This window comes from Vulpes vulpes, chromosome 2, assembly GCF_048418805.1.
Source record: "Vulpes vulpes isolate BD-2025 chromosome 2, VulVul3, whole genome shotgun sequence".
NCBI lineage: Eukaryota > Metazoa > Chordata > Mammalia > Carnivora > Canidae > Vulpes > Vulpes vulpes.
Genome location: NC_132781.1, coordinates 18,771,006 through 18,793,119, shown reverse-complemented (window position 1 = coordinate 18,793,119; position 22,114 = coordinate 18,771,006). Strand labels below are relative to the sequence as shown.

At 43.4% G+C, this 22,114-nt stretch overlaps 2 protein-coding genes across 14 annotated transcripts in view; one reads left to right on the top strand and one right to left on the bottom strand.

Moving 5' to 3' along the window:
• The window catches only part of GPATCH8 (G-patch domain containing 8), a 119,567-nt gene extending 114,484 nt beyond the window's left edge, over nucleotides 1-5,083 (bottom strand). For 3 of the 13 annotated variants that reach the window (XM_072747027.1, XM_072747022.1, XM_072747024.1), the window contains exon 1: nucleotides 4,758-4,838. Coding sequence is in view for 2 of the 13 variants with exons in the window: in XM_025986912.2 (XP_025842697.1) it covers nucleotides 4,758-4,802 (45 nt within the window). In the remaining 11 variants the exon portion in view is untranslated. Of the gene's footprint in view, nucleotides 1-4,757 lie in introns of all 13 variants that reach the window. The other 10 variants (XM_025986914.2, XM_072747021.1, XM_025986912.2 and 7 more) reach the window with 9 other exon arrangements.
• The window catches only part of LOC140597732 (uncharacterized), a 34,046-nt gene continuing 13,740 nt past the window's right edge, over nucleotides 1,809-22,114 (top strand). The window contains exon 1 of the mRNA XM_072747033.1: nucleotides 1,809-4,560. Within this exon, the coding sequence (XP_072603134.1) occupies nucleotides 4,288-4,560 (273 nt within the window). The 5' untranslated portion in view covers nucleotides 1,809-4,287. The remainder of the gene's footprint in view (nucleotides 4,561-22,114) is intronic.

Genomic DNA, 22,114 nt, shown 5'->3' with positions numbered 1-22,114 from the left:
ATCCTGGAGACCCGGGATCGAGTCCCACGTCAGGCTCCCTGTATGGAGCCTGCTTCTGCCTCTGCCTGTGTCTGTCTGTCTCCCATCAATCAATAAATTTTTTTAAAATCTTTAAAAAAAAAAAAATACATGACAGGGGGATCCCTGGGTGGCACAGCGGTTTAGTGCCTGCCTTTGGCCCAGGGCGCGATCCTGGAGACCAGGGATCGAGTCCCACATCGGGCTCCCGGTGCATGGAGCCTGCTTCTCCCTCTGCCTGTGTCTCTGCCTCTCTCTCTGACTATAATAAATAAATAAATTAATTAACTAATTAATTAATTAATTAAAAAAATACATGACATTACTATTTACCATTATGCTTACATAGATTATAGAAAAATCCTTGAGTAATTTTATTTTTATTATGAATTTTAAGATGTTTGCTTCTGATTTTATTACTCATTTTTTAAATTTTTTTATTTTTATTTTTTTAAAGATTTTATTTATTCATGAGAGACACAGAGAGACAGAGGGAGGAGCAGGCTCCCCACAGGGAGCCCAATGCAGGACTCAATCCTAGGATCACATGACCATAACGTGAGCAGAAGGCAGACTCAACCACTGAGCCACCCAGATGCCCCTGATTCTATTACTCATTGATCTATTATCATAGCTCTTTTTTATTAAAAAGCTAATGCAAAATACATTCAGAACAAGAATGAGTGGCTACTTTAAATCACCAGTCCTCTGCAGAAACACAAACTGAAGAACTAATTTCATCACAGCATTCAGCAGCATCACCATTAATAGCTGCACAACCACCTTAACACCTTATGGTTGTACATCTCTGTACAAACAAAACTTTCTTTAGGGAACCTATAATTCAAAGAATTGAACACAGATGTATCTTATACTACGTATTTTCCGTGATACACCTTAATCTGATAAATGTAGGCAGAAGTCCTATCTCATTCAGAAATTGAGGTCAGATTCTTTTTTTTTTTTTTTAAGATTTTATTTATTTATTCATGAGAGACACACACAGAGAGAGGCAGAGACACAGGCAGAGAGAGAAGCAGGCTCCATGCAGGGAGCCCAATGCGGGACTCGATCCAGGGACTCCAGGATCATGCCCTGAACCAAAGGCAGACGCTCAACCGCTAAGCCACCCAGGCGTCCCTTGAGGTCAGATTCTTAAAGCAGTAGTCAAAACTTAAAACATAAAAAAAAAAAAATACATAAATATATCAGCCTAAACAAAGATTTCCAAAGATTTAAAAAAAAAAATCACTTATGTGGGACGCCTGGGTGGCTCAGCGGTTGAGCGCCTGCCTTCAGTCCAGGGCATGATCCTGGAGTCCCAGGATCAAGTCCCACATCAGGCTCCCTGCAGGGAGCCTGCTTCTCTCTCTGCCTATGTCTCTGACTCTCTCTCTCTCATGAATAAATAAATAAATAAAATACTTTTAAAAAAATCACTTACACGAAATAATGTCTAAACTAAAATAACAATTAACAATATATCCTCTATAATAGTGTAACTCATCACTGTCAAAAGTCTCCTTATTAAGTCCTTGGGAGACCAACAAGAAACAGTTCTGGACAAAAAAGAACAAAGTAAAAACTAATTGTATAACCTCTCTAAAAGCTCACTTGTTCTTTGTAATCTATAAATTTATCCTCCGTATTTGATGACTCAATTACAGTTACATAAAATATGTAATTGCCAGTAGAGATAACAGTCATTAGCACAGGTTCAAGAATCTTAAGGGCCAGGGTGTGATCTAGGCTCTTTATCTACCAGCTGTATGTACTTGGCTAAGTTTTTTTTTTTTTTTTTTAAACTCTGTGCCTCAGCTGCCTCAATTGAAAATGAGCGTTAATAGTACCTACCTCATAGGGTTATTGTGAAGACTACAATACACATAAAGCCTGTAGAATGGTACCTGTTTATTATTAAAATAAAGCTAAATTATTGCCCTAATAATGATTACTCCTTATGTTCCTAAGTGTTTCAGGTAGCATGCCACAATTAATATAGGTATTGGTAGCATGCCACAATAGCATGCTCACTATATTACACAAAACACCTTTAAAACTTCAGGTGTGGGGATCCCTGGGTGGCGCAGCGGTTTGGCGCCTGCCTTTGGCCCAGGGCGCAATCCTGGAGACCCCGGATCGAATCCCACGTCAGGCTCCCGGTGCATGGAGCCTGCTTCTCCCTCTGCCTGTGTCTCTGCCTCTCTCTCTCTCTGTGTGACTATCATAAATAAATAAAAATTTAAAAAAATAAATAAAAATAAAAAATAAAACTTCAGGTGCTCACAAATAAGTGAATCCACCTCTGATTCAATACTAAGTTCAAGATACCACAAACTCTCCAAAATTTGCAAGTGATGGTAAGTTGGCAAAGAGTGAAATTTTATAATTACAAATCATCTTGCCAAATTCAAGGCAAAGAAAATGAAGTCATCTAGAACTTACCAGATAAAATGCACAGAAGAATTTCTAGTGCTGTAAGAAGATCTTTTAAAGCAACAGGATCCATGCACTGTTTGGAAATCTACTCTGGATTTGTTTTCAAGTGTATTCAATGGCTTCAACCTCATTTATCACTTAAAACCTTAAAAGGAGGCCACATTTAATTTTAATAAACCAACCTTAAAATGTTCCAGATATACTATATGCAGGAACATGATATTACATTTCCTCTCCAATAACTTTAAATTGAAGGACATCATTAATGAAAATCAACCTTTATCCTTTTACTAAAACATCCAGAAAAAAAATATGTTAAGTATTTTTAATTTTTAAATTTATTGTAGTTGACTACTTTATTTATAAATGGATGCTTTTTAGAAATGTTAATTGATAATTTACAAAAACTTTAACATCTTATAATTGTCTAAAAAGCTTTCATTCCAAATACCCTATTTTACCCATAATATTAAGACAGCTGAATTTTAAAAAACCATATTCCTGGCTGACCCAATACTGGCGTCGGTTATTCCAACATACAAGCAGGAAATAAATTTAAAATATACCTACTATCTTCAAAGGACTACCAACCAGATTTTATATAAGCCCAACTAAAGCATCAGAAGAGAAAATCATCTTACTTGAAAAGGCAGAGGCTTTCTCAATTTTTTTTCAGGTGACAGCATTCATAATCTGCCAACCAGTTTTCAAATTTTTTCAAGGCCTTGCAAACCCTGTTTAAGTCTGCTGAAATTCTGTGGTTAACAGACATTTTCCCTCAAAACTTAATTGTCCATATTATTTATTTTCAATTCTATTAGGTCACCCTGAAATTCTCTCCTCTGAAAAATACTTGAGGATTTTAGTTAACCTGTCTCTTTAAAGATTGCCAATAAAAAGCCCACACATCTTGTATCCTACTCACGTTTTAGGATGCTCGCTAAAAAGAAAACAAAAAACAAAAACAATCTCTCAGGGAGCAAATGGCTATACAGAACTACTTCAACTTCCCTGCACCTGCATTATACTCTTAAGCCACCGTGAGATTCTGTACTGGGCTGCAGCTATACAGCAGGCGCAGATCACAAGGCTTTTTTCAACAGCCCCCAGATGCCTTACTGCTGCAAAACTTCTCTGTGAGAAGCGTTCTACGCACTGAACTGTTGTTGTTTAACTGCTTTCTTTACGTATTTACCAACCCCATCATCTTGGAAAAATTCAACTCCTTCAAACAGCCTTCTGAAACATATCCAGAGTATCCCGTGTGACTGAGAGGAAGATCTGCAGCGGGATAAAAACTTGAGTTGTGATGTTCATCCCCTGACCCAAATTGCTGTTGCCAGGATATGCGGTAGTAATGCAGTGGTTTGAGACTCTGAGGATGTATTTTACTCTAGAATCAGCCAGCCTCTACTAAATCCCTCTTAGTCGCCGAGATTTCTGCAGTAACCATGCTCAACAGGAAGGTATCTTAAACGGGAAGACGAGTTATTGTAATTTAGCCTTTATTTGCTCCTCGATAATGCCTGCCATCACAAGGACACTTTTCCATACAGCGTTTGCAACTAAAGAAAGAAAAAGGGAGCTTCTGGCGCTAATTATCGCACTTCAAAGGTTAGTCCATGATCATTACACTTGTTAAAAATCTTTCGAGGTAGGATTTGGGGCTAAGCTTCCATCGACAACAGTCCTCTAACTTACTCTCTTCCAAGCAAGATGAACGGCCTCACGACAACAGCAACATTTACGCCCAGGGAAATCTCAATGTTCGACCAACCAAGAAGGCGTCTGATAACTCAAGCATCCTTTTCCCATGTGAGGAAATAGACAATGAAAGGGACTTATCGTACTGAGGATAGACGAAGGACGACCCGAAAAAGAGCCTTGCGAGCAAAACCCGGGGGGCTCGGAAGCCCTGGTCTCAGCAACACCAGCCCGAAGCCCTCCCGACCCATCCCTCTTCTCCCCCGGGAGCCCGCCCGGCGCCTCCACAGGCCCGGCGGACCCGAGCGGAGCGCAGTCCCGAGTCTGCGGCCCGGCCAGGCTTCCGAAACCCGCCCCAGCAAAGCCGAAGCCGCAAACCCGGGGGCCGGAGTTTCACAGGTAAGAGAATACGAGCTGAGAGGGGATGCGGCCTCGCCTCAAGCTGGGAGGCCCCTTGAGGAACTGGGAGGCGGGAGAAGAGCAAGCCGGTTCGTAAGCCGGAGCCGAGCTGGGAAGGAAAAGAGCTAGGAGCGGGGGAGGAGGTGGTCCCGGCTCTGCCAGCGCCTTCCCGGATTCTCGGCGACGCCCGTGTTTACCTGAAAGTCTCGATCCTCGTTGAAGCGGGAGAAGCGGTCCGCCATTTTGCCGCCTTCACTCCTCTCAGGACGACGCTCTCCGGTTCGCTCCTTCCCTCCCGCGACACCCGCCCCCTCGCTCCCCTCCCCAGTTCCCCGCCTCCTCCCACGCCCACCCAGCGCGCGCAGGCGAGGGAGGGAGGAAGCGAGAAAGCGCGTCCAAAAAGGAGCCCCGCCGGCGCAGGCGCCTTTCGGCCCTGGAGGCGGAACCTTTCCTTAAGTCCCCTCTCGGCTCGCGGCCCAGAGCGACCCCGGTGGCCGCGCGTGCGCACTCGTGCCGGGGAGCTGCAAGCGCTTCCGGAGAGAAAGGTCACGGGGCACAATACGCCGGGGTCCGGGTGTTTTCCACCTGCTGCTTTCCCCCGCTACGATCTATTTTCTCGCCCTCTTGTTTCCCTGGGTGTGCAGAAGCCCATCGTCTGCCTTATTCACTAAATACCAATGTAATGTCCGGGTTGGAAGCGCGGATTTTGGAGCCGGACTGCTTCCTTTTCGAATCCCAGTTTGCCCTGAGGATTAAATGGCAAACGAGACGGGGAAAGACCCCTTCGGTCATAGGGCTTACATTCCAGTGGGGGAAAATCAGATACATAGTAAATATAATCGCGTAATTTTAAATGTTAACGAGGGCTACAAAAAAATGAACAGTGCGGTGATGAGACCTCTGAGATGACCTTTGGCCTTTGAGGAACAGCAGGCGGCAAGGCCCCCACCCCCACCCCCTACCCCTGCAGCCTTGGAGCAAAGGGAACGTTAGACCCACAGGCCCCTTGGCTGCTAAGAGTTGTCATTTCTAAGAGATAGGAGAGTAAAGATTTTTCAGGAGACCAAAGGTGATCCAAATCAACTAAAGCTCTCTGGGTTTCGGTTTCCTTTTTATAAAATAAGGAAATCGAGTTTGGTAATCTCAACTGCCCCTGCCCAGGAATGACTGTGGATTATGATTCAGATTTTTCCATCCTATGGCTTTCCTGAGGTCCCCACCCAGCTCCCTCGGCCAAAATACATAAAACACGTGGGAGGGGTATGAGGACTTGCCTGCTTTTGAAAAGAATAGTTGACAGAAATCATAAAATGGAAAATAGCCCTTACCCTCCCCTGAAAGAGTCCAGTGGAATGTACATTTTTGGAAGAAGGATGTGTATCTCATATTCCTTTGTTACTCTCTGCCTCACCCAACCCCTAGTCTAAGCAAAATACAACTTTTTTTTAATTTTTATTTATTTATGATAGTCACACACACAGAGAGAGAGAGAGAGAGAGAGGCAGAGACATAAGCAGGCTCCATGCACTGGGAGCCCAACGTGGGATTCGATCCCGGGTCCCCAGGATCACGCCCTGGGCCAAAGGCAGGCACCAAACCGCTGCACCACCCACGGATCCCTAGCAGAATATAATTTTAAGCAGTGAAAAGAACTATCTAAGTAGAGGCAGAACACAGATTGAAAACATTGTAGAGAGTTGAGGGTAAATGGCAGGTTGAATCACATGGATACACTGGACAGGTTTACGTCTTCTCCCTCACCTAACCCTACTAAAATGACAGTAAAAGAATGAGAAAGGGGGATCCCTGGGTGGCTCAGCAGTTTAGCGCCTGCCTTTGGCCCAAGGCGCGATCCTGGAGACCCGGGATCGAGTCCCACGTCGGGCTCCCGGCATGGAGCCTGCTTCTCTCCCTCTGCCTGTGTCTCTGCCTCTCTCTCTCTATGTCTATCATAAATAAATAAAATCTTAAAAAAAAAAAAAAAAGAATGAGAAAGACATGGACAAAGAGACCTGAAGAAGGGACAACAGTAGGCAAGAGGTGTCAACATTTTGGAAGCTGGGAGGTAGGGGGTTCCTGGCTGGCTCACTCCCTAGAGCATGCGACTCTTGATCAAGGGCTTATAAATTCAAGTCCTACATTGGGTGTAGAGATTACTTAAAAATAAAATCTTAGAAAAAAAAAACATTTTGGAGCCTGGAGAGCACAGATAAATGGAAATGGCTTTAGCAGAATAGAGAAAACAAAGTCCTAGATGGGGGAAGCCAGGAAACAAATCAACTACTGTTAAGGTGTACCACAAAGGTTCAGGAACTAGAATCACTAGGTACCAAGATGAGGGTGTAGATGGAGTCGAAAACAGGGCTTATTAGAAGGCAGTTTAGGGAACAGTCTGACTCTAAATCCTTTTCCATCCAGGTAGTAAACTGGAGGGTTCTCCTCTGAAAAGACTAAACAAAGAGATTCTCACATATCTGGCATAGATACGGAAAGAGGTACCAGGCTGTAAATGAGAAGACTTGGTAAAAGCTAACATTCTGGTCAGAGTTAGGCTTCTTCCAGCTCAATGGGAAACAGTCTACACAAACCAAAATGGGAGTGGAGTGGAGTCTCCCAACATATAAAAGTCATGTTCCAACCCAGATATCCCGCAAAAAAGCCTGTCACCACCCCATCCACACAGAGCTTCCACTCAGCTCTTATGTATGAATGGACAGCCAAAGATAATCATTGAAAGAAACCTGTAAGATAGAAATACCCCCACCCCCAAAAACAAGACAAAAAACAGCAAGGGGAATTCAGAGGAACCACAGATAATAGAAGTAATAAAAAAAAAGCCATTAAAAATTATAATTGATATCCACAAAGATATGAAATTACCTCAGGAAATAAGGGACCACATCAGGAAGCATCAGATGCCAAAAAAAGAAAAAAGAATACTGGGGGATTAAGAAGTAACTTTTGAAAGTTAAAAAGTCTTAAGCAGAGGGACGCCTGGTTGACTCAGTGGTTGGGCGTCTGCCTTTGGCTCAGGGCATGATCCCACCTTCTGGGAATCGAGTCCTCCATAGGGCTCCCTCCATGGAGCCTGCTTCTCCCTCTGCCTATGTCTCCGCCTCTCTCTCTGTCTCTCATGAACAAATAAATAAAATCTTTTTTTTAAATCTTTTTTAAAAAATACCTTAAGCAGAGATGAAGAATTCAATAGAAGGGTTAGGAAATAAAATTGCAGAAATCTCCCAGAAAACAATAAAAAGACAGCCTCGTCCAAGCCACCTTTATTTTCTCCTTAATCATGGCAATAGTTGCTAAGTGTTCTGCTTCTACCCTGACCCCCTACAGTCTTCAGAGGAACCATGGTGATCCTATCACAAGGTCAGATTGCATTAGTCCTCTGCTGCAACACTCCAGTGGCTTTTCCTGTCATTCACACTAAAGGCCATCACTTCACCTTTCAGACCTCATTCTTCATGCCGACTGTGTCCCTCCTCTCTGGGCACGCTGATCTCCAGGCCATACCTTGATCTCATAGGCCTGCACCTGTGTCAGCTATGTATGTTGTTCTTCCTGCTTCATTCTTTCCCAGATATATCCACCCACATGGCTTGCCCCCTCCTCCTCTGGTCTTTATCTGAATGTTAGTTTCTCAGATCTTCCCTGATCAACCTGTTTAAAATCACAGAGCTCAGTATTCTGAACTTCCTACCTTCTTTCCCTAATTTTCTCTCCATAGTACTTACCACTTTCCAATATGTAATGTAAACTGAATGAGAGCAGAAATTTTCTCAGTTCTATTCCCTTCAATATCTCTAGCACCTAGAATAATGAATGGCACATAATAGACACTAAATAAAGATTTCTTGAATAGAAGAAAAATAGGAGGGGCACCTGGGTAGCTCAGTCGGTTAAGTGTCTGCCTTCAGCTCAGGTCATGATCCTGGAGTCGTGGGATTGAGCCCCACATCAGGCAGCCTGCTCAGCAGGGAACCGGCTTCTCCCTCTCTGTCTGCCTGCTGCTCCACCTGCTTGTGCTCTCTCTCTCTCTCTGTCAAATAAATAAATAAAACCTAAAAAGAAAGAAGGAAAGAAAAAAAGAAAGAAAGAAGGAAAGAAAGAAAGAAGGAAGGAAGGAAAGAAAGAAAGAAAGAAAGAGAGAGAAAGAGAGAAAGAAAGAAAGAAAAGAAAGAAAGAAAAAAGAAAGAAAGAAAGAAAGAAAGAAAGAAAGAAAGAAAGAAAGAAAGACACTTGAGATCCACAAGTCAGAGATCCAACCTGAGAAAGAAGTGAAGAGATTTCCCAGGCTGACTATATAGAGTCTTTCAGACCCACTAGTGTTCCATCGGGTTTCTTTCTGGCTTGGCAACCACCTTCCTGGGGCCTCTGTTCTCCTGCATCCTCCTGTATTCATCTGGATTGGGTCTTTTTAGTCCTCTCTCTCTCTCTCTCTCTCTCTCTCTCTCTGTCTCTCATGAATAAATAAATAAAATCTTTTTTAAAAGATTTTAATTTTTTAAGCAATCTCCACATCCAATATGGGGCTCAAACTCACAACTCCGAGATTAAGAGTCACAGACTCTACTACTGACTGAGCCAGCCGCCTGCCTCATAAGGAAAAAAAATCTAATGATGGTAATCTTACTCTATAACATGGCTTAACTGTGAAAAATATTTACAATCACAATAATATAAAAACTGAATATTGGTCTAACAAAAATGTTTAACAAAAATATATAGTGAGGGTATAGGAAAGAGGAATAGCTTGAGAGATTTACATCCTCTGCTCAATAGTAACTCAATAGATAATGTCTACATTTTTAAAGGATTTTATTTATTCATGAGAGACACAGAGAGAGAAAGGCAGAGATACAGGCAGAGGGAGAAGCAGGCTCCCTGCAAAGAGCCCAATGTGGGACTCGATCCCAGATCCCAGATCCCAGGATCACTCCCTGAACCGAAGGCAGACACTCAACTGCTAAGCCACCCAGGTATCCCAATAATGTCTACATTTGAAAAACAATCAAGAAATATTAGTATGAGCATACTATTTAAAACTAAGAAATAGGGCAGCCCCAGTGGCTCAGCGGTTTAGCGCTGCCTTCAGCCCAGGGCCTGATCCTGGGGACCCAGAATCAAGTCCCATGTCGGGCTCCCTGCATGGAGCCTGCTTCTCCCTCTGCCTCTGTCTCTGCCTCTCTCTGTGTCTGTCATGAATAAATAAATAAAATCTAAATAAATAAATAAATAAATAAATAAATAAATAAATAAATAAATAAAACTAAGAAATACTGGAAATAGGCATGATTAAAAATAAGGAAGACAGAGCTAAAAGAGTTGAAAGCAGCTACCTCTAAACAATAAGAATTAGGGGTAAAATGAACTAAGGGAAAGGACTGCCATTTTCCATAAAAAGTCATGTAGAGTAGTTTAACTTTTTATTCTATGAATAGGTATTATTTTAATTAAAAACAAAAATTCAACTTGGTGATTAAAAAAACGTCCACAGCAGCCAATTCTCTGTCTTTCACTTATTGGAGGGATAAGACAACATAGAAAATGGACCCTAACAATCTGATACTCAGATTGTTCTATATTTAGCCAGGGAGAACCATTGTTAGATATTTTAAAAGTTTATCCCTATTTAGCAACATTTAGCGGTGGGGGAAGAGGGTTTTGTGCCATTAATGCACCATGCTAATAAAATAGCCTCACATGCATGCTCACAGTCACCCTACAAAGTAGGTACTATGATAAACTTTTTTCCCCATATTCCAAGTGAAGAAACTGAGGCTTGTATTAATTTATCCAAGGCAAAACTCCTAGTAAGAAGTGGAGTCTGGGTTAAAACAGGATCTGCTGGGATCAAGAGCCCCACCTCTAAACCTCTACTCCCTGATACCAGACTAGACATGTGTCCAGTGGGAACTGGCATAGGGAAAGCTCAGCACTATGGAGGCTGGAGCTGATGGCTGATGAGAGCAGGAAAGGGTCAAAGCACCAAAAGCAAAGGAGGAAAGAGCTGGGACAGGCTTAGGAGGCCTTCCTTCACTCCAGACCTTCACCCACCCACCATCACCCAAGATCAGACACTTGGTAACCAAACGGCAAGAGTGGGACTGATCAATGAGTCCCCAGAGCCTGCAAGAGTAGAAGGTTGCTCAGTATGGGCAGGAGGCCATGTAAGGAGAAGGGAAATATATTTTCCTCTACCTTTTAAAGTTCTCTCCAATACAAAAGGCAGATCAACAAGAGGAAAAAGCATACAGATTTATTTAATGTGAGTCTTAAGTGACACAGGAGCCTTCATAAGGAAAAGAAGACCTAAAGAAATAGTTAAGCCTGAGTGGTTTTATGCTAGGTTTGATGAAGGGGAGAACGTTGTAGAAAGATATGATAGGATAAAGAGCATGAAGTAAATAATATAAAGTGAGAGAAATGTAGCAAGGCCTGTTCATTCAGATTCCTCCTGATATCCCTCAGTCTTCAGAGATAAGGGTGCTTCTTTCCTCCAAGTAGAAAGAGACCACTTCTCACGTGACAGTTTTATGACCCACTTCAGGACATTAGAAAGCCCTTTGTCAATCTGCTGTTTCCTGGCGTCCTTTAGCTGAAAATATTCAATATGTCATACTGCCATATTTGGAGGTAGCGTGTCCTGAATTCCATCAGCTGGAACCTGCACATTTTGGAAGGCAAAGATTAGCTAGGTTAGCTATTTTATTTATTTATCTGTTTGTTGGGTTTTATATGGTTAGGGGAAGGTGCCCCGCTTATCTGTGAAATCAGACTTTTGCTCCTTTCTCATCATGGAGAGAGGCATCTCGGATGGTGAAACTAAGAGCTGTCTCTGTTTGGGTCCTATGTTTCCTGAGGAGTCCTGGATGCAATGTGAGGGAGAGCAGACCCCTGGTAGCTGCGTGAGGGCTACCCTGTCCCAGGGCCCCTCCTATGGCTCCCTCCCACTGCTCCTTCAGGGAAACATAAGAGTAACTCCTACCTTCATCTCAAACTTTCTCTGATAATCCCACCAATACTGTAAAATAGCCGTCACTGGATTGCTTTCCCCATTTTGTGGAAGAGGACATAGAGGCTAAGGCAGGTAGAGTCACTTGGCCAAGGTCATGCATGTAGTAGGTAAAGAGCTAGAACCAGAATCCCTGTCTTTCCAATTTCACCACTGCTTCTCTTTAACTAATAATAGCAGCTCTTATTCTACATTCTTAGTATTTGCAACCAATTCATGGGTGTTATTTCATTTAATCTCAAAATGATCCAACTAGTTGATAGCATAATTATCCTCACTGGGCAGATGAAGAGGAAAGGCTCAGAGAGGTCAAATAACTTGTTCTTGATCACACAACTACTAAGATTCAAATGTGAGGTGTTCATCCCTACCCACACATAGCAAAGACAGGAACTCAAGTGTGTGGATTGGGAAAGAATTTAAGCCAGTGGAAAGAAAGCAGCCTTTGGTTTTTGAAATGCCCAAAGGCATTTAAATGCAACTCAAGGAGAAAAAAAAAAAAAATAGGAAGCGCCTGGCTGGCTCAGTTGGTAGAGTATGTGACTTGATCTCAGGGTTGAGTTCGAGCCCTATGTTGGGGGTAGAGTTCACTTAATTAAAAAAAAAAATTAATCTTTAAAAAAATAATTTAAATAAATTTTTGAAAACCCACTGCTGGTTGTAGGATTCCTCTATGGTAGGTGGCCATCAGCGTCCTGGAGGGCATTCTTCAGCATATTTATTCCTTTATTCATGAAATGTTTATTGTGTGCCTAGTCCGCAGCAGCCCTGCTCTGTGTGCTGGAGATACAAGAGTGACTTGGCAGGAAAGGTCCTTCATTGAGCTTCTGTTCTGGCAGTCAGGGAAGTGGGGAGAGACACAAGACACAAGAAAACAAATGAGATCATTTCAGACATGGCTAGATGCAGAGGAGATATTAACACCCAGTGATGGGATACAGGGAGATGTGATTGAGAGGAACTGGGTGAAGCTACTTTAAATTCAACGACAAGTCTGAAGAGGTGACATTTGAGCTGAGACCTGGGTATTATAAACTGGGGCAGACAGTTCCAGGCAGAGGCAGGGCTGGTAGCACGAGTCTCTGTACTCAGAAGGGCTCTACCCTGGGTTAATGTTCCACACTTGGTTTAACCCACCCTTGCTTTAACTGTTACATCTTGAAATTCTTTTTTTTTTTTCTTTCTTTTTTTTTAGATTTTATTTATTCATTTGAGAGAGAGAGAGACAGTTTACATGCACAAGCGGGGTGAAGGGAGGAGCAGAGGGAGAGGGAGAAACAGACTCCTCACTGAGCAAGGAGCCCAATGTGAAACTCGATCCCAGGACCCTGGGATCATGACCTGAGCACAAGGCAGGTCTGAGCTACCCGGGCACCCCTACATCTTGAAATTCTTAACTTTTTATTATTTTTTAAAATTTATTTTATTTTATTTTTTTACTTTTAAAGATTGTATTTATTTATTCATGAGAGGCACGAGAGAGAGGCAGACATAGGCAGAGGGAGAAGCAGGCTCCCTGCAGGGAGCCTGATGTGGGACTCGATCCCAGGACTCTAGGATCATACCCTGAGCGGAAGGCAGATGCTCAACCGCTGAGCCACGGAGGTACCCCTTAACTTTTTTTTTTAAGGTTTTATTTATTTATTCATGAGAGACACACAGAGATATAGACAGAGACACAGGCAGAGGGAGAAGCAGGCTCCATGCAGGGAGCCCGTCGTGGGATCCATCCCAGGTCTCCAGGATCACGCCCTGGACCGAAGGTGGCGCTAAACCGCAGAGCCACCCAGGCTGCCCTTAACAACTTTTTTTTTTTTTTTTTAAGATTTATTTATTTAGTTGTTCATGATAGACACACACAGAGAGAGAAGGAGAGGCAGAGACACAGGCAGAGGGAGAAGCAGGCCCCATGCTGGGAGCCCGAGGGAGGACTCCAGCCTGGGACCCCAGAACCAAGCCCTGGGCCAAAGGCAGGCGCTAAACCGCTGAGCCACCCAGGGATCCCTTTTTTTTCTCCCCCCCCCCCCCCCCCGCCCCCCGCTTAACAACTTTTGAGTAAGTGCCCCACATTTACATTTTCCACTGGGCCCTGTAGCCAGTCCAGGTTAGAGGGACCACAAGGGGGGGGAGAGGATTTAGAGGTGAAATGGAAAGGGAAGCAGAGACCACCTCACCGAGGGAGTCCTTGAAGTCATGGCAAGGAGCTGGAGCTTACTTCACACACAAGGGAAATCTTTGACAGATTTGAGGAGAAGGAGCAATGCGATCTTATTTACATTTTCAGGATCTGCTAGCAGTGCCTGGCTGGCTCAGTCCATAGAGCATGTAACTCCTGTGACCCTTTATCTCAGGGTTGTGAGTTCAAGCCCCACACTGGGTGTAGAGCTTACTTAAAAAATTAGAAAATAAATAAATAAATAAACAAATAAATAAATAAATAAATAAGATCCATCATTGCCTGTATAAAGTACAGATTGTAAGGGGGCAAGGGTGGAAGTGGAAATCAAATAAGCTGCCAATGCAATAAACTCCAGGATGACCATCTGGACTAAGATGATGGCAGTAGAGACAGAGAGAAGGCAATGTAAGATGTGTTTTGAAGAAGAATGGGCAAGAATATAAGGGATGAGATGTTGAAGATGAGGAAAAGAGTGGAATCAAGAGTGAGTTCCAGAGGGTACCAGCTGGCTAAGTCAGTAGAACATGTGACTTTTGATCTTGGGGTCATGAGTTTGAGCCCCACCTCATCAGGTATAGAGATTGTTTACAAAAAATTACTTCTGGGTTCCTCGTTTGAGTAAGTAGGTGGAATGTGGAATCATTTGCTGAAATTGGGAAGGTTGTGTGATTGGTGGACAAATTTGGGAGGGTATCAAGTGTTGCTCTTTTTGTTTATTTATTTATTTTTATTTTTTTTTAATTTTTATTTATTTATGATAGTCATCACAGAGAGAGAGAGGCAGAGACACAGGCAGAGGGAGAAGCAGGCTCCATGCCCTGGGAGCCTGACGTGGGATTCGATCCCGGGTCTCCAGGATCGCGCCCTGGGCCAAAGGCAGGCGCTAAACCGCTGCGCCACCCAGGGATCCCTCTTTTTGTTTATTTAAAGATTTTATTGGGATGCCTGGGTGGCTCAGCGGTTGAGTGTCTGCCTTTGGCTCAGGGCGTGATCCTGGGGACCTGGGATCGAGTTCCGCATCAGGCTCCCTGCATGGAGCCTGCTTCTCCCTCTGCCTGTGTCTCTGCCTCTCAGTCTCTCTCTATCTCTGAATAAAATAAATAAATCTTTAAAAAAAATAAAAAAATAATAATAAAATATATTTTTGCTTTTGTTGTTGTTTTAAAGATTTTATTTATTTATTCATGAGAGACACACAGAGAGAGGCAGAGACACAGGCAGAGGGAGAAGCAGGCTCCATGCAGGGAGCCCGACATGGGACTCAATCCCAGGTCCCCAGGATCACACCCCAGGCTGCAGGTGGCGCCAAACCACTGTGCCACTGGGGCTGCCCAGATTTATTATTTTTAAAAAAATATTTTGTTTTTATTTATTTGTCAGAGAGAGAGAGAGAGTGAGTGCACAAGTAGGGGGAGCTGCAGGCAGAGGGAGAAGCAGGCTTCTCGCTGAGCAAGGAGCCCAACGCAGGACTCATTCACAGGACCCTGGGATCATGACCTGAGCAGAAGACAGACACTTAATGGACTAAACCACCCAGGCATCCTAAAGATTTTATTTTTAAGTAAGTAATCTCTACACCCAACATGGGGCTCGAAGCCATAGCCCTGGTATCAAGAGTCACAGACTCTGCTGACTGAGCCAGCCAGGCACCCCAAGAGTTGTACTCTAGACATGCTAGTCTGAGATACTCAAAATTTAAGTGGAGATGAAGAAAAATCAATTCTCTATGTGGATCTTGACTTTAGAGGAGAGTCTTAGAACGGGATCAGACTAACACCGGAGTGTTTATTAAAAATGCAAACTATGGTGCTCCACTCCAGTTCTGCCAAATCAAAATAATACCCCCCCCAACGTGATTCTGATGTTCATGAAAATATGAAGCCAACTGTTCTAAGAATTTCTACAAGGCAAGGAGCCAAGGCATCCTCCTTCCCTCTGCAGATTTTTTAGGCTGAGTGATTAAACAATCACTTAGTGAGACTTACTGAATATTTAATCTAGGGATTACCTGTGCTAGGACATTTAGGAAGAATGGCCTGTGACCTCCAGGACCGCCCAGTGACCTCCAGGACCTTCCCCTCAGTCCTGAGGGAGTAGACAGACATTAGGTAGAATTATTAATGTCCACCGGTCAGGTGTAGGGATAGGAAGGAGCCTATAAGAAGCACAGTGTGCGGGGTGTCTGGGTGGTGCAGTCTGTTGGACACCTGACTCTTGGTTTCCACTTGGATCATGATCTCAGTGCTGTGATCTCAGAGTTGTGGGATTGAGCCCTGCATCGGGCCCTGCCTGGGGCTCCGCATTCACCATGGAGTATGCTTAAGACTCTGCCCCTCTTTCCTGCTCCTGCATATGGATGAATGCTTGCTCTTTCTCTCAAATAAATAAATCTGGGGAAGAAAAAGCACAATATGGGTTCAGAGGTGCAACTCCAAAGAGTTTATTTCCCTCTCCTTGACAGGGGAAGATGTAATAGAAGATGTTGAGGATCTGAAATAGATTTTTTTCCTTCTCTCTTTATTTTTGTTTATTTTTTCCACATATCAGCATAAAAATTTTACCTAGATACTTCAGTGTAATCATATCTTCCAAATCTCCCCCCTTTTTAAAGAATCTTATTTGTCTTTTTTTTTAAGATTTATTTATTTATGATAGACATAGAGAGAGAGAGAGAGAGAGGCAGGACACAGGAGAAGCAGGCTCCATGCCAGGAGCCCGATGCAGGACTCGATCCTGGGACTCCAGGATCGTGCCCTGGGCCAAAGGCAGGCTCCAAACCACTGAGCCACCCAGGGATCCCCTTATTTGTCTTTTTTTAAAACTTGGCTTTCTGGGATCCCTGGGTGGCACAGCGGTTTGGTGCCTGCCTTTGGCCCAGGGCGCGGCCCAGGGCGCAGTCCTGGAGACCCGGGATCGAATCCCATGTCGGGCTCCCGGTGCATGGAGCCTGCTTCTCCCTCTGCCTGTGTCTTTGCCTCTCTCTCTGTGACTATCATAAAAAAAAAAAAAAAAAAAAAAAAAAAAAAAAACTTGGCTTTCCCTCTCCTTTCCCCCCAACCATCTACAACCAAGTTTGTATTCATCCATTTTTTTTTAATGCTCATATAATTGTATACACACACATATAAAGGTATATGGGATATTTGGCTGGTAGTTTTAAAGACAATCACTACAGCTCTGATTCTTTTTTAAAAGACTGCATAATATGCCATTGTCACCATTTGTTCAACCATTCACTATTTGGCATTCACTCTGTTTCCAGTGTCTTTGCAACTAATGCTACACTGAGCATCTTTGTATGCTTGTTGCTATGTGTCGGTGGTTGTATTTCCGTGGGATAAATTCCCAAGAGTGGGATTGCTCAGTTAAAGAAGGGTTTTTTATTGTAATAGATGTTGCCGGGTTTACTCTCCAGAGAGGCTGCATCACCTCCTTTGCTCAATAATATCCAATGATTCAAGAGAGTGCACCTTTCTCCATAATCCTGCCAGGAAGTGGGGTCTTTGCTCCTTTTAATTTTGGCTAGTCTGGTGATTATAAACTGACAACTTATTGTTACTCGCTGTTTCATTTCCCTCTGTACTGTGAATCTGAGTCTTTTAAAAATTACTGTTTTTCCGAGAATTGCCTGTTCATGACCTTGCCATTTTTGTACGATGTTGTCTTTTTCTTGTGGATTTGTAAAATCTTTTTGCATAGTAGAGCTGTTAACCCATGATTTGCCATTTGTATTATGAATCTTTTTCCTAAATCTACCATTTACCTGTGTTTATGTTCTATTTTCCCATCCAGTAAACATTTTAACTTTGTTTCCTGCTTTACTGTGATGTAATTGATATATCACATTGCATAATTTTAAGGTATGCAGCATGATAATTTGATATACATATAATTACACAATGATCATTTTAACTTTTACACAGTCAAATATTTGTTTTTCTGTTACAGCTTCTGGATTTTCAATCTTGGTTGATATTTTCTTACTCTTACATCATATATGCAGGCTCCTAGGTTTTCCTACAAGATTTTATGTTTTTTTTAAGATATAATAGACATATAACTATAAATTTAAGGTGTCCAATGTGTTGGATTGATATATATAATTAATATGATTAGTACAGTAATGTTAGCTAACACCTTTAACATAGCACATATTTATCATTTATTTTTGAGTTGAGAACAGTTAAGATTTAATCTTTTAGCAACTTGGTAGTTTATAACACAGTATTATTGACTACAGTAACTATTTTGTGCATTAGAGCTCCAGAACTTATCTACTAGCTATGACCTGAATTTATTGTTTACATTTAAAATTTTAATCCGAGGCACCTGGATGGCTCAGTGGTTGAGTGTCTGCCTTGGCTCAGGTCATGATCCCAAGGTCCTGGGATCAAGTCTCCACAGAGGGAGCCTACTTTTCCCTCTGCCTATGTTTCGGCCTCTCTCTGTGTGTCTCTCATGAACAAATAAATAAAATCTTTAAAAATAAAATAAAATTTTAATCCATCTAAAGTTTATTGTTGCATTTAAGATAAAACTTTTATTTGCTTTCATTTGGAAAGCCTATGATTGCAAAATCAATTATATATTTTTCCCAATCAATTAAACCAGTCATTATGTTATATATTAGAATTTCAGGAGCAGCCTGGTGGCTCAGGGGTTTAGCACCACCTTCAGCCCAGGGCCTGATCTTGAAGACCTGGGATCGAGTCCCACGTCGGGCTCCCTGCATGGAGCCTGCTTCTCCCTCTGCCTGTGTATCTCTATGTCTCTCATGAATAAATAAAATCTTAAAAAAAAAAAAGAATTTCATATATTTGGGACTTATATTTGGATTCTCTATTCCGTTCTGATCGATGTGTCAATACCCATATCAATGCGTTGTCACTTTAATTATGGTCTTTATGGTTTGTTCTCACACTTGGTAAGGCAAGTACTTCTTCACTGTTCTTTCTCATACTTTTCTGGGCACTCATTATCATATATAAAGTTTAAGAACCTTGTAACCAGGGATCCCTGGGTGGCGCAGCGCTAAAAACTAGGGATCCTTGGGTGGCGCAGCGGTTTGGCGCCTGCCTTTGGCCCAGGGCGTGATCCTGAAGACCGGGGATCGAATCCCATGTCGGGCTCCCGGTGCATGGAGCCTGCTTCTCTCTCTGCCTCTCTCTCTCTCTGTGACTGTCATAAAAAAAAAAAAAAAAAAAAAAGCAAAAAAAAAAAAAAAAAAAACACATTGTAACCAGTTCAGAAAAATTTTTTTTTAAGATTTTATTTTGGGCAGCCCGGTTAGCTCAGCGGTTTAGCACCACTTTCAGCCCAGAGCGTGATCCTGGAGTCCCGGGATCAAGTCTCACGTCAGACTCCTTGCCTGCCTCTCTCTCTCTGTGTCTCTCATGAATAAATAAATAAAATCTTAAAAAAATATATTTTATTTAAAAAACTCCACCTAGGAGTCTAAATAAATAAATAAAATCTTTATTTTTAATTTTCATTAAATAAATAAAATCTTTATTTTTTAATTTTTAAAAAGATTTTATTTATTTATTCATGAGAGACACACAGAGAGAGAGAAGAGGCAGAGACACAGGCAGAGGGAGAAGCAGGCTCCATGCAGGGAGCCCGACGGGGGACTCGATCCCGGGACTCCAGGATCAGGCCCTGGGCTGAAAGTAGGAGCCAAACCGCTGAGCCACCCAGGTATCCCCTAAATAAAGTCTTTTAAAAAGATTTTATTCATGAGAGACACACAGAGAGAGGCAGAGACATAGGCAGAGGGAGAAGCAGGCTCCCCGCAGGGGGCCAGATGAGGGACCGCTGAACTGAAGGTAGATGCTCAACCACAGAGCCACCCAGGCGTCCCCCCCAATTTTTTTTTGAGCCGAGGACTGTTGGTTAGGAGAGAGACTGAAAGCCAGAGCATCTCAGAAGGTGGTACAGCAAGTGCAAAGACTAAGCAGGCAAGAAACGCTGGACTGGAAACCGGAGTTTGGTGGGTATCGCCTTTAGCAGGGGACCCAAGGGGAGAAGGGACGGGGGGGTGGGGGGAGGTTGTTTGCCGCGTCCAGTTTCGGCCTTTGGATCGCGCCTAACTTGGGGCGTCGCACTCTCACTCCCTAGTGCCAGTTAGGTCCCGGCCCACCAGGAAACGTGCCAACAGCTCCTAGGACTGCAATGGCTACGTGTGTGCTGCCCCCTCGCGACACGCTGAGGTAGTGCAGCCTTGAGCCTCCCCGCCCGCTCCTGGGGGATCTCAGACCCTGGGTGTCCAAGCCGGAGCAGCCTCCAGCTCTGCAGAGCACGTCCTTTAGGGCCAACAGGGGCTTAATGAAGCAGTTTCGGGGAGGAGTCTTCAACTGCATCCCCAAATGCCTGGTCAGAATCAGAAACTACTTCAAACTTCCTAAACCTGAATTTCGGGATCCCTGGGCGGCACAGCGGTTTAGCGCCTGCCTTTGGCCCAGGGCGCGATCCTGGAGACGCGGGATCGAATCCCACGTCGGGCTCCCGGTGCATGGAGCCTGCTTCTCCCTCTGCCTGCTTCTCCCTCTGCCTGTGTCTCTGCCTCTCTCTCTCTCTCTCTCTCTGTGTGTGACTATCATAAATAAATAAAAAATTTAAAATAAAATAAAATAAACCTGAATTTCTCCCGTCTTTGCCACACCTGCTGATTTGCGCCAGGATTTGGAGCCTCTGGTCCGGGCTATTCCTGCCTTTCCGGAGACGATCATCTAGTGTGGGAGCCAATAAATCAATAATGCCAATAAATCAATGCATAAATTTATTTGATAAGTGAACAATGCAATAGAAGCCCCAAGGTGCTGCCCATGACAGGGAGACGTCTACTTCTGGAATAGAAGGCTCTGCAGGGGTTCCGGGGAGGAAAAGCGTTGGTGGAAGAAATGGATTTGGAGCCCATCCTTGGAGAATGCTCCAGTTGGGATCAGCAGGGAAGGAGAATATATACCAGCAGAAGGTATGAGGAGGGCGGTGGGACTTCTACTTCTAGTAATGATGGGCTGTTATTTGGACCAACCTTCCCACTGAAAGAAACTGCAAATGCTTTACAAAAGACTTTTTAAATCTCCTTAACAATATCACAAATAGGGCAGCCCCGGTGGCGCAGCGGTTTAGCGCCGCCTGCAGCCCAGGGTGTGATCCTGGAGACCCTGGATTGAGTCCCACATCAGGCTCTCTGCACGGAGCCTGCTTCTCCCTCTGCCTGTGTGTCTGCCTCTCTCTCTCTGTCTCTATGAATGAATAACTAAAATCTTTAAAAAAACCAATATCACAAATATGTGACAAGAGAGCTATACATTTCCAGGGCAAAGCCTAAGGGAAAGTGGGATTCCCAGAAAGGCATTGGAATATAGGACAGAGGTAACCCAGAATGCAGAGAAGAGAGGCAGAGAAAGAAAAGAAGTTGAGAGACATGAGGGATACATTGAGACTGCCTGACATAGTTGAATCAGAGTCCTAGAAGGAAACTACAACAGAATGTGGCAAGGGCAAGATTTGGAAGATAATGGTTAAAAATTTTCCAATACTGTTGAGGCATCCATCCACGAGTTCTGGACGCCCAGAGAGTCCCACACAAGATAAATAAAATAGAATCCATATGTAGATATATTACAATGAGACTTTAGAATGACAGATATAGAAAGTATTTTTTTAAAGATTTTATTTATTTATTTGAGAGAGAGCAAGAGAGAGAGAGCATGGGCGTGCATGAGCGGTGAGGAGGGGCAGAGGAAGAAGCAGACTCACCAATGAGTGGGGAGCCTGTGAACTGAGGCACCCAGGCGCCCCTAGAAAGAAAATCTAAATCACCAGCAGTAATGGAAATTAGAATACAGTAGAATGATATCCTGAACATGCTGAAAGAAAATTTCTGGGGGTGCCTGAGTGACTTAGTTGGGTTAAGCATCTGCCTTCCGCTCCAGTTGTGATTCCAGGATTCTAGGATCCAGCCCCAAATTGGGGTTCCTGCTCAGCAGGGAGTCTGCTTCTCTCTCTGCCCCTCCCTCCTACTTGTGCTCTCTCTCTCTCTCAAATAAGTAAGTAAATAAATATATATATAAATAAGATCTTTGGGCAGCCCACGTGGCTCAGCGGTTTAGCGCCTGCCTTCAGCCTAGGGCGTGATCCTGGGGTCCCGGGATCGAGTCCCACATCAGGCTCCCTGCGTGGAGCCTGCTTCTCCCTCTGCCTGTGTCTCTGCCCCTCTCTCTCTCTCTCTGTAGCTCTCATGAATAAATAAATAAAAATTAAAAAATAAATAAATAAATAAGATCTTTAAAAATGAAAAAAAATCTGGGGTACTTGTCTGGCTCATTTGGTAAAACATGCAACTCTTG